The sequence below is a fragment of the Phyllostomus discolor genome, chromosome 7 (assembly GCF_004126475.2).
Source record: "Phyllostomus discolor isolate MPI-MPIP mPhyDis1 chromosome 7, mPhyDis1.pri.v3, whole genome shotgun sequence".
NCBI classification, from domain to species: domain Eukaryota; kingdom Metazoa; phylum Chordata; class Mammalia; order Chiroptera; family Phyllostomidae; genus Phyllostomus; species Phyllostomus discolor.
The window spans coordinates 100,484,778-100,497,776 of NC_040909.2; the positions used below are offsets into that span (position 1 = coordinate 100,484,778).

The window sequence follows — 12,999 nt, forward strand, 5'->3', positions numbered from 1 at the left end:
GGGTTTGTCCAGGGCCATCCTGCATGACCTATAATGCAATCTGGGATGGCTGCTACTTCTGGGCTTGGAGGTCCCCAGGCAAAGCCAAGCTGTGAATCTAGGCTGCCTGCTGCTAGTGCCATGCCTGGGGCCACTTAGCAAGTTATTTGAAGGCTGGGGGCTTACTGCAGCCAGCTATTGTTTGTCTGATAAGGATTTAGGAAGTTGTAAAGCATGAGCCTAGACCAGCCATTCATATAGAAAAGTCACAGTTAACATTTTGGGTGAGTGTGTATTTTGGATCTGATGGATTCTCAGGGGATCTCCAGGGCAGGGCATACAGTGTTAGCAAGTTTGATGGAATCTCAGATATGGCACCCACCTGCTGACTCTGTGGCTCTGTGAGGAGAGGCCTCAGAAAAGGTGTAATGGCTTCTGCTTGCCTTTTTGTCTGGGAGGAAGCTATTCCCCAGCTACTGCTTTGATACCAGACACTTCATTTCCTCCCTGTATGCAACTGGTACTTTTCAGGCTGCTACCCTGGTACAGGAACTCAGAGGGAGTGAGTCAGAATAAGTCCATGTATGGGTTCTTTAAGGAGAACTGCTTGGGACTTCAGTAATTTCTCCCACCAACTGAATCCCCACTAGTTTTTGCAGCCAGAAGGTATGGGGACTTATCTTCCTGGCACTGGAACCCTTGGCTGAGGGGCTGGGACTCCTCACTCCCAAGATATCCCTTCTGAATTTTTATCCAGTACATGTGGATGTGGGACCAGCATGTTCCACATCTCCACCCCTCCTAACAGTCTGGATGGAGGTGGTTTCTTTAATTCCATAGCTGGCAGACTTCCATTCAACTCTTTTTTCTGATAGTTCTGAGTGATGGTTGCTCTATATTTTAGCTGTAATTTTGATGTGGTTGTGTGAGGAGGTGAACCCTGTTTACCCATGGCACCAATTGGACTGGAAGTCAGTTTTGCATATTTTTTAACTCAAATGAATGAACTTATACTAATCAATTATCCCTCTTTTTGCCTTTTTTTTAACTCAATATCATATTTCTGAGAGACATGCACTATCTTTCATTCATTTTCAATATTGTATAATATTCTTCTGTAATAACATCCATAATTTATTTTACTGCTAATGGATATTTGGGTAGTTTCACTTTTCTTTTTGCCACTACTAACAGTGCTGTTATGAATGTTCTTATACATCTCTCCCACAGCATAAATGCTAGAATTTTCTAGGTACATATATATACAGGAGTAAAATACCTTAATCAAAGGGAATGCATATCTACAACTTATTAGATAAGGCCAAATTGTTTTGCAGAATTGTAGCACTAATTTCCATTCCCACTAACAGTTCATGGGCATTTCTGTTATTCCACATTCTTGCCAAGACTTGACATCACCAGATGTGCCCAGCCTGGTGGCTGGGAAATGGTATACCATTGTGGTTCTCATTTTTAGCTCTTTTATTACTAGTAAAGCTGGACAGCTTTTGATATGTGTTTTTGTCATTTGGATTTATTCTGCAATGAAGTGCCTGTTCATATCTTTTTTTTTAACATTTTTAAAAAGATTTTATTTATTTATTTATTTATTTATTTTAGAGAGGGAAGGAAGGGAGAAAGAGAGAGAGAAACATCAATGTGTGGTTGCTGGGGGTCATGGCCTGCAACCCAGGCATGTACCCTGGCTGGGAATCGAATCTGTGACATTTTGGTTCACAGCCCGCGCTCAGTCCACTGAGCTACGCCAGCCAGGGCCTATTCATATCTTTTGCATATTTTTATTATGTCATCTGACCCTTACTTACTGATTTTTTTAAATATTTGGCATTAACTGTGTTGATTATATTTGTTTAAAATACCATCTCCTAGTTTATGCTTGATGTTTCACTTTTTATGGAGTCTTTTGATAAGCCAAAGTTCTTAATTTTAATGTAGTCATAATATCAAAATTTGCATTTATGTTTAGTAATTTTTGTGTTTTGATTAAGAAATGGTTCCCTATCCCAAGAATATAAAGGTGGTCTATATGGTCTTCTCGAGGTTCTATAATTTTGTTTTTCACATTTACATATTTAATCACCTAGAATTGATTTTTGCATATGGTATGTATAGGATTCCAATTTTTTTTTCCCATATAAAAAATGACTGCCCCAGCATACTGACTTCTACACTTGATTTTGGTGTATATTAGCTGTATGTGTGGAGTAGTTTCTGGGCTTTCTGTTCTGGTTCATTGATCATTTTGTCTATCTGTATGCAATATGAGACCCATGTATAAGAATTCCTAATCTAGGAATCTTATTGTTATTGGAATCTTAGGAAAAAATTCCTAAGAATACTTTTATCAAGCCTTCTTAATTTTTTGTTCAGAAGAGTCTCATTATCCTTGGCTTTTTGCTTTTCCATATGAATTTCACAATCAGCTTTGTAAAGTTCTTTAACAGAAGTTCATTAAACAAAACTTTGGGATCTTCCTTAGAATTGCAGTGACTCTGTAGATCAGTTAGGTACAAGTGACATCTTTTAAAATGTGAGTTTTCTAATACAGGACATTGTATATCCATTTATTTAGGTCTCTTTATTGGCTTTCATGAAAGACAATCTTACATATCTTTGGTGACATTTATTCATGAATATTTTAAACATTTTAATAATTATAAATAAATAAATGGTATAAATATTAGTTTCTACTTTTTTTGGTATATAAAAATATACTTTTTAAATGTTGATTTTGAAAAAAAACATTGATTTGGAACCTAAGAAACTAGCTAAACTGTATTTCTAATTATTTATCTATAGTGATAGTTTTAATTCATTCTTCCCATCCTTTACCATTTCTTTTTCTTGCCTTTCTGTGTTTTCTGAGACCACTAGTGAAATGTTGAAGAAAAGATGCTTTCAAGATTGCATCAAAATCATAAGGTTTGCTGTAGGTTTTTGAGCAGGTTAAGAAAGTTGTCTTTCTATTCCTAGTTTGTCAGAATTTGATATGATGGGTGTGAAATTTTATCAAATCATTTTTCATCAATCGAGATGGCCATGATTTTTCTACTTTAGCCTGTTTATGTGAAGAATTACATGAATTGGTTTTCTAACCTTAAAACAATCTTATATTCCTGAGATAAACCCAAAATGTATTACTGGATTTATTTCTTTCTACAGGATTTTGTGGAGACTTCTGGACAGTGAGACTGTAGAAATTTTAAATTATTGATTCAATGGCCCTGGCTGGGTGGCTCAGTTGGTTGGAGCATTGTCCTGTACACCAAAAGTTTGTGGGCTCGATCCCCAGTCAGGGCACATATGTAGGTTGCAAGTCTGATTCCTAGTTGGGGTGTGTACCAATCACTGTTTCTCACATTGATATTTCTCTCTCTCTCTCTAAAATAAAAAAATATATCCTTGCATGAGGATTGAAAATATTGATTCAATGTATTTAATGTTTATATAGCATTTAAGGATCATTTCTTCTTTATTAAAAAATGGTTCTTCAAAATTTCCTCTTATTACTTTTTATGCATCTGTAGAATCTGCATTACTGTCCCATTTTTAGTCCTTACATTGGTTATTTCTGCTTTCTTTTTAGCCATGCTTGCCAGAGATTTGAAAATTTTACTCTTCTCAGATGAATAACTTTTGGTTTTATTGATTCTCTTATATATTTGTTTCTACTTCATTTTTTCTTTGTTATTTATCTTAATTTATTCTGTCATTAATTTTCTAACTTCCTACTTTTATACTTCTTTTTTTCCCACTTTTTATACCTTTGAATGTTCAAGCCTTTCTTCTTTCCTTATAGTATGCTATTAGGCTATAAATTTTCCTGAAAGTACCAGTCTGGCTTCACACACACACACACACACACACACACACACATTCTTATGTTATTCTAATAATCTGAGTTTTAAATATTTTCTAACTTCCATTATGATTTTTTCTTTGAGCTATAACTTAGGCTTATACATGTCTTAATTTGTAAACCTGTGCAAGTTTTCCAGGTTCTTTATTGTTGTTTATATCTAACTTAACTATGTTGTGACTAGAGAATGTAGACAGAATACTTTGAAATGTCTTGAGGATTGCTTTATAGACTAGAACTTAAATTTTATAAATGTTCAAAACACATTACTTCAAAACAGTACATTCTGCTTTTATTAGGTTAACTGTTCCACATATGACTATTAAACAAGCCAAATTGTCATATGTATTAGTTTGCTAGAGCTGCTATATTTATTCTCTCAAAATTCTGAAGGTTAGAAGTTAAAGATTAAGGTGCTGTAGGGTTGGTTTCCTCTGAGGCCTCTCCTCTTGGCATGTAAGATGGTCATTTTCTCCCTGTGTCTTCACATCATCTTCCCTCTGTGTCTGTGTCTTAATATCTTATTCTTATAAGGACGTCATTAGATTAAGCACCATCCAGGGGACTTCATTTTAACTTAATTAACTCTTTAAGACTCTCTCTTCAAATATGGTCACATTCTGAGGTACTGATGGTTAGAACTTCAACATATAATTTTTGGGGGTGGGGGACAGCAGACATAACATTATATTTTTTAAATTCTTTATATTCATAAAAAATTTTCCCTTGCTTCATTAGTCAGTTACTGAGAGAAGCATTCAAATCCTCCACTGTGATAATGGATTTTCTATTTCTCTTAAAGTTCTGTTCATTTTTGCTTCATATATTTTGAGGCTATGTTATTAATGTATATGAGTTTAGAATTTTTATAGCTATTTGGTGCACTGAACATTTTATTATTATATAGTTAACCTTTGGTAATGCTTTTTATCTTGTGTGTTTTTTGTCTGTTTAAATATATATTAGCTTTATTTTTGTTAGTATTTGTGTGGTAAATGTGTCATCCTTTAATTCTCAACTATTTTGTCCTTATGTTCTTTCATGTGTTTTCAGTCTGATACTATTTTTCTTTTAAACAGATTATTAAGTCCCTTGTATTTCTTATAATCGTTTTTTTTTTTAATTTTTAATACCAACTTATTCTTTTGCGAGAGATAGTATAGCATAGTCTTTAAGAGAACAAACTCTAAGAAATACTGACTAGGTTTGAATACCAAATTATATTACTACCTGTGTAACTAGGTAGTAACTGTATAACTACTTGAAGCACTCTTTGCTTTAGTTTCCATTACCATAAAGTAGCTATAATAATAACTCTGCCTTGTAGTGTTGTTATTAAGCAAATTAATGTACATAAAGTGCTGAGAACAATGCTGGGCACACAACAGGATATATATATGTGTGTGTGTGTGTATACACACACACACACACATATATCCTCTTATTATAATTATCACTTTACTACTTTTTGTTTCCCTTTTCTTTCTTTTGTATTGATAGAATATATTCTTTTATATTCCATTTATTTCTCCCCTTCAGTTTTAAAATTCTATTCTCTGTTCATTCTTTTAGGGGTACCCTAGACATTTATCAAGTATACTTAAGTTATCAAAGTTTAAAGTTAATTTTTATCTTTACCCCCTCTTGAAAATACTAGAACTTTATAGCACTTTAACTCTGATCATCTTTATTTTGATTTATACACTATCATTTAGTCTAGTTTTATCTTTATTTTAAACCTCATGAATTATTATTCTTGCTTTATATAGTCAATAGTAATTTAGTTTTACACACATATCTATCATTTTCTTTACTAGTCATTTCTTTTTACAACATAAATTTTCAATATGGTAACAATTTCTGCTTGAATTATAGCTTTTAAATTTTGTCTACTGATGCCACTATTTCTGTTTTTATTGTCTGAAAATACTCATATATCATGCTTTAAAAAATAAATGTAACAATAATAGGTTTTGTCAACAAATTTAGATTGATAGATATCTTCTTTTAGCATACTGAAAATAAAATGCCATAGCTTGTAGCTACCATGTTTACTATTGCAAAGTAAGACTGCTTTTAAAACCATTGTCTTTGGTATTCTTCAATGTTAGTAAGATGCTTTAAATACAAGTTTCTTTTTAATTTGTCCTGGCTGGTTCTTAAACCTGTGGATTGATGTCTTTCATCAGCTCTAGGAAATTTTCAGCCATTATATCTTTAAATATGCCTCTACTCTTCATTTCTTTATGAGAGTCTTATTAGATATAAGTTAGACCTAATCATTATATTCTTCATGTCTTTTAACCTCTTTTATTCTGCTTGTTTGTTTCTCTGTGTTACATTATGATTCACCTCCTCAGATGTCTTTCATTTCACTAATTCTCTCTTTAACTGTTAAACCCATTCATAAAGTTTTCAGAACTTTGGATGTTTTAATCACTAGAAGTTATTTTTTATTAATTTCAAAATTTATTTTATCATTTAAAAAACAAATCTCTTTTTAATATATTCTGTATCCAGTGAGTACAGGATTTGAAGTCTTTCTGGGTCTGATTTGGCCTTCTGTTATTCCTACTGGCTCTCGCTCAGTATGTATTGTTTCTATGTGTACTTTTTCCTCAAGAGCACTCATGTACTCTCTCTCTCTCTCTCTCACCCCCACTCCTCCTCTCCAACCTTCTTCTCCTTCTTCTCCTCCTGTATCCTATTTCTTATCCCTCCTATTTGCTTTTACTATGAGGTCATGTTTCTTAAAATTTTTAGTGATTCTTTGAGGCCTAGTTTGGTGGGGCCATTCATTTCTGCTAGTTCCTTGGGAGCACATCTTACACTGGGCCATTTTAAATGAAATTATCAGCTGAGCTTTCTTAGAATACACAGGTATTATAAATTTGGTCCATCAATTTGTCTGCTCATTGGCTTGCCACTAAACATTTTTTAGGGGAACTCTTTCTTCCCTCAATTCAACACCAAAACTCAAGACTAACAAATTTCCTTGTAGATTAGAAGTATGGTGATTTAAAGAGACCATAACCTTTTAGGTATTAGGTTTATGTAGGGAGCTTCCTATTAGACTCTTCACCTAAGCAAACTCTTGGTTTTGATCTCTCTCCCAACCAGGGCCTTATATGCACTTATGCACAGCACTAATCTAGGGGGCATTTTTCATATAATTATATACTATAGTCTATATGACATGTATAGTGGGCCTATTCTCATTCCCACAAGATGGTAAAAACTAAACCAAGTTCATCAATTGCCTCAAACTGAAAGCTGAGTTCAGCACTTTGGTTTTATATTTCTACAACTGATGGAACTTAAATGAAGAGTAAAGACAGTGTCTCCTCCCTGCTGAAGTCCTCAATAGCTTATGCATTGTACTGATTTGCCAATCATCATTTCAATTAAAATATACACCACTTGACCAATTAAAGAAAACATAGTATGATAGGAGGGTGCTTATTGCTTTGCTTTGTTTATTTTTAGATTTGGACTTTCCAGTTGTTCTCCAGCCTACAAATGCAAATGAGAAAACACAGCTTATCAGAGAAGGAGCTCGAAGTTATTGCACAGACTCTTAATACTGAGCCCTTGGAGGGTCCACAGTACTTCCTCTTGGTTCAACCATGTCTCCAGATGGTCATGGGGAGAGGATATGGGGCATGGGATGCTGTGAACTTTTCCACATTTGTACTTTATTTTTAGGTCAGGGAAAGATAACTTTCCCTACATAACTTTCCCAGTATGCAGACTTACTCTTTGAGTAGAATTCCTAACGAAACATTCCATTTCAGCAAATAAAGGCCTGAAGAATTGTTTTATGCTTCTTGCATGAGGTAAGACAGTGGCACTGGGCAGGCTTTGTGAGCCTGCCCTTTATGTGAGCCAGACCTCATTCCTTACATACTAAAATAGTATTCCAAAACAGAGGCCACTTTTCATCCATGTAACTAAATACAATAATCATATCTGCCATAAGTATCATCAGCATAATATACATTAGAATTTAGGAGGCATGTTTCATGTGTAGAGATTTTTCCTTGTCAATATTCAATATGGCTACAGAAATATTTCAAGGGGAAGAAAGAAATTATTAAGTAAAAAACCAAACCATATTGTTTTAAAGCATATTTTTGAAAGATTAAAAGTTTTAATTTACTGAAACTGACAAGTAAAACCAGAAAGAAACATGTTTCTTGTGTGCTTTTAGATGTGCATAAAAAAAACACAAAAACCAGAACTCCAACTTGGTTAAATGTTATAAATGATCCAGAAAATCATTCTGAGCCCAAATCAGTCCCAAACAATGTGTTGACAATTTTTAAGCAAAAATAATTTCTTCACAACTGGCCTAGGTTAGCTTGACTAAAGAAAAAAAAAACAAACAAACCATGAGGTAAAGGGTAGAATTCTAAATTCTATAGCCTAAATTGAAAGGCATATTGTTTATCCCATTTTTGGTGGGATTAATTACATTGGCCAGAAAATGTTTATCTTCATGCATGTTAAACATTTAACTTTAGAGGTCATCTTTGCATTTATTTATTTGATCCTAATATTCATTATGTGGTGGAATCAATGTGCTATTTCTGAATAGTACAGCAACAAGAGTGCTTGTTTTTCCAGGTCTTTCTTAGATCCTTATATAACATTGCATTTTTCAAGACCTTGTTATGTTTTATATGATATTATGAAATGCCATTTTCTTTTTTCTTTCTTTCTTATTCCCCTACCACCAAATTATAGTTAATTGAGGTAAATATACTTTGTGGAAGTTGGTGTGATACCTCTAACTGTTCTGATGTTATTAAAACTCTGCTCTAACTCTTGAGTTGCTGGATTTTTCTTCTTTTTTTTTTTTAATCAAAATAATCAAGTAGAAAGAGCCCTGGTATAAAAGTTAAGAAACTTTCTAATTTAAGTTCCCGCTAATTAGCCCTTTGACCAACTAAGATGAGAATAATATGGTTAATCTCTCTATGACTCTGTTTTCATATCTGCTGTCATCTTCAATAAGACCATGTGAAAGTGGTAAGGTGAAAGAACTCTGAAAAGTCAGTGTTTAGCAAATATAGCAGTCTTGCACCTATTTGTATATGTTGGTACACACAGAAAAATGTAATGTGAACTTCTTATGTATATAAACTCTCACCAAACAAGACTCATGAAGATACCCAATACTATCAGTCCCAATGAAGAGCTCAGAACTTGAGACAAATAGCCCCACCTGTGGATAATTGGATCCACTACATTTCCTTCCCAAGGACTGAAAGCAAAGGTCAGGCCTATTTTTGAGTAACAATCTGCACATAACAAAGCTCATCTCTTTCTCTCCTAGACCTCATTTTTCTCTGTCACATGAAATGTTTTACTTCCACTTCCAGCTTGTCCAGAGAGCTGGTGCAAGAGTGTCTAAGATGAGAACAGGGCATGAATTAGATTCAAAGTCAGATGGTGAAATTAAATTCCTGAGTGGGTCCTGACCAATATTTCCCACAAACGACTAGTTTCTAGTTACAATGATGTATGGCAAATGCAAGCACATGGATGCCTATAAATGAGGAAATTAATTTCACAGAATATCCTGAGGAAATTAATACACACAGACGCAAGGATCAACTCTTAATCTGAGGAGGGGCCACTTAAACATCCGTGGGAGTCAACAGGTGCTGTCATCTGGAATCACCAGCAGTTATTCTGGACTCACAAGTGTCTTAACAGAGAAACATCAAGGAAATAAGGTACATGTTGCCCGTGACCTTTAGCAATGGTTGCATGGCCCTGGTTCATGCAGGCTCAAATGAACCACCCACTTCAGTGGCTCCCTACCTGATCCTGGCCTCCAGGCTACTAGAATAGGAGGTTTCACATAAAGTTTCATAGGTCATTCATTCATCCTTTGCCATCTTACATTAGAATATTAAAAATACACATTTTTATTTACCAAAATATACATTTCTTAATTTTTTGAGAATAAATGACATTCTATTTCAAATGATACATAGGCTAAAACACATTTGACGTGGCCTAGCCTGGAAACACACTTACCTGGCAATGCACTGCTTGAACTTCTGATGTATGAAGAGAGTTCCAATTAAGGCTGTATAATCTCTGTGGTAGATACCTTGGTATTACCTATGGTAATAATGGCCCAAGATGTACATGTTCTAATCCCCAGAAGCTATGAATATATCACCTCTTGGTGGTAAAAAGGACTTTGCAAATGTGATTATTAAGAACCTTGAGATAGGAAGATTATACTGGATTACCCAAGTGGGCTCAATCTAATCACATGGGTCCTTGAAAATGGAGAACACTACCTGGCTGTGGAGGAGAGACGTCACTATAGAGAATGGTCAGGAAAATGCAATTGAAGATCCAAGGACGGTCAGAGATACGACAAAGGTGGAAGAGAAGGGGGGGCCATGAGTCGGGGTATTCAGGCAACCTCTAATAGCTGAAAACCTCAAGTAAATGGATTCTCCTCTAGAGCCTCCAGGAAGAAACACAGCACAGTCACTACCTTGATTTTAGCTTAGTACACCATGTCAAACAAACTTCTGACCTCCAGAAGTTGAATACTGAATCAGTGCTCCTCACTTGTTTGTCCATTGTCCTTCTTACTCTATATTTCTGTTTATTCACTCCTTCATCCTGAGTCTCTTTAACTTCATTTTCTCCATTGCCCCTTTCTCTTTCCTATTTCTCAGTACTCTATCTCCATTCCTGTATCCCCTCCTCTTTTCAACTCCTACCTTTCTTCCATTTGACTCTCATTTCTCTCTGTTAGTCTCTCAATCTCTCTGCTCACCACTGTCAACTTTATACCTTAAAACATTTACTGGTCTTCTAGATAAACTGAACTATTGTAAATCTACCGCATTTTATGGGGAGGAAGAGATTGGAAATAGTCTGGTAGCAGAATATTCTTAAAGGAATGTCTTTTGCACTCTCACTTCAAACACAAATAATCACAATGCTAATAGGCAAAGAGGGACCAAAAATACTTTTCAAATAATTCTCTGAGTGTATTAACAAATAGAAATAATTTACAGTGACCACATTCATTCTTTGAATGTATAGAAAGGTAATTTATGAAAACATTAATTTTGTTTTGTCCTTAGTAGTTTAGAAGACTCAAAAGAATGAGGGTTCTACTACAGTGTTTCATCTTAAAAAGGTCACTCTCTTGTTAGCATAGTCTTAACAGTTAAAAAAAAAAGGTAGTCAGACACCTGGAAAATAACCACCCAGGCTTTTGTTGAGGAGCTTGGGCTGTTAGAAGGGCCATTAGAAAGGTGTGTGCTGAAATTTGAGGAGGACAAGTATCCCCCATCATGAGTGGCCTCTAAACTAAAGATGGGTTTGGGAGTTCTTTTGGTGGGGAGCGGGGCAGTGTTCCCAGAGTAGCCCAGACTTGTGCCCCTACAGGGAAGAGCCTCTATGATGAGATAACACTTGGATACTCAGGTGAGAAAATGTAGTCACAGCTTTGCAACCATATGAAAGATTTCTGTGCCCACATCTGGCCCTTCAAAGGAGTTACACAAGTTGGACACTGAGACCTTAGGAAAAAAACAGGCAAGATAAGGGGCTTGAAATTCAGGAGGACAGAGACATAGACCCTTGCAGGCCCCTTAACCAAAGGAAAGGGAGAGACTCTCAAAACCTGGCTGAGGTAAATTTTTTTCTGCCATAATAAACTACAGCTCTGATTCAGAGTGAGATTAATTTAGAACATGGATTTTTTTTCTTAAATGCCATTTCTCCATAGGCTTTACCAGTCACCCTACCTAGAATTATAATTTTCCTTCGTTACCCCTTCTCTATTTTTTCTCTCTTAGTACCTTCCACCAACATACTTTTAATCATGATTATTGTCTATCTCCCACACTACAAGGACAAACATTTTTGTTTGTCTGTGTGTCCTGCTGAATTCTTGGTGATTAAAACAGTGCCTGACATGGGACAGACAGTTGGGGAACACTTGTAAAATTAGTAAATTAACCTGTCATAGAAAAGAGAAATCCCTACTTCTAGAAAAGCAAAAGCTACTAGAATCCTGCTTTTAGGGAGGCTTAGCATTGAATTAGTGGGAAAATTAATATGTTAGCTTGAAACCCAATCAAACCTCTGACCCAATTACAGTTTCTACAGCCTTCCCTCCCTTCTCACTGATATAAAGACAATTGTGCATTTCCAGGGCACCAGTCCTCCAAGCAGAGAAAGCCTCATCATCATCTCCAAAAGCACTCCTTTTTCAGCATGCAGCTTTCCTAAGCACCTGTCATATTAGACTTCATTTTATTCCTGAGCAATTCTAGACTACGAAGAACCAACAATTTAGACTATACTTAGATAACCAGTTTCTGTAAAACAAATCCATTTCTAAATTATAGATGGCTCAAATTAGCAGTGATTTCCAGAGCTATCAATAGACCTCTCATCTGTATTTTATATGGTGCTAAAAACACAGTAGGAAACTAATAAGTACTTATTGGTTAATTGATTAATTCTCACAACATATGCCATTTCTTAGAAAAGCCTTTTTCCAAAAGGATATGTAAACATCTTCAGTGAGATACAACCTTTTGGAATTTTTAGGGTTCTAGGGTTGTCCCCAAGAAGCAAAACTAAATTCTTAGAATCAAATCAGCAGTTATTAGACAGCTGTTAACACATTCTTCTCACCACTGGGCTGCCAATTGAGTTTTCTAATAGCTGAAAATCCAGTTATCAGCTTCTCCAATGCTTGAGAGCCTTGTTCCCAGGTCCAGAAAGAGGGAATCTTACCTAGTGAGGGATGTTTTTCTCCTTTTACTTGTGAGTAATCTGCTCTGATGTCCAAGTCTCTCCACTCCTGAGATATCCAAATTCATCTTTTTTCAAAGTTTCATCTACAACATACTTTCCTTCCTGGTGAAGAATAATTGGGGGAAGTTTTTTAGGGCAGATTTTTACTTTAATAATGAAATTTCAACATTTTCCTAAAGTGTTTTAGAATAATCTATTTGTATGTATGTATACATTAACTATTTACTAAACTGTCATTTTTTAGGAGTATTTATTATAATTTCAGAAAGCAATATTTTAAAACTAATCTAAGTTTAAAACTAACAAACGAGAGGGGACTTCCAGCC

General features: G+C 35.1%; 1 protein-coding gene across 1 annotated transcript in view; it reads left to right on the plus strand.

Moving 5' to 3' along the window:
* DNAJC5B (DnaJ heat shock protein family (Hsp40) member C5 beta) overlaps positions 1-9,668 on the plus strand; it is a 64,288-nt gene extending 54,620 nt beyond the window's left edge. Inside the window, exon 5 of the mRNA XM_036031166.1 lies at positions 7,346-9,668. Coding sequence (XP_035887059.1) covers positions 7,346-7,440 — 95 coding nt within the window. The 3' untranslated portion in view covers positions 7,441-9,668. The remainder of the gene's footprint in view (positions 1-7,345) is intronic.
* Positions 9,669-12,999: the final 3,331 nt, after the last annotated feature.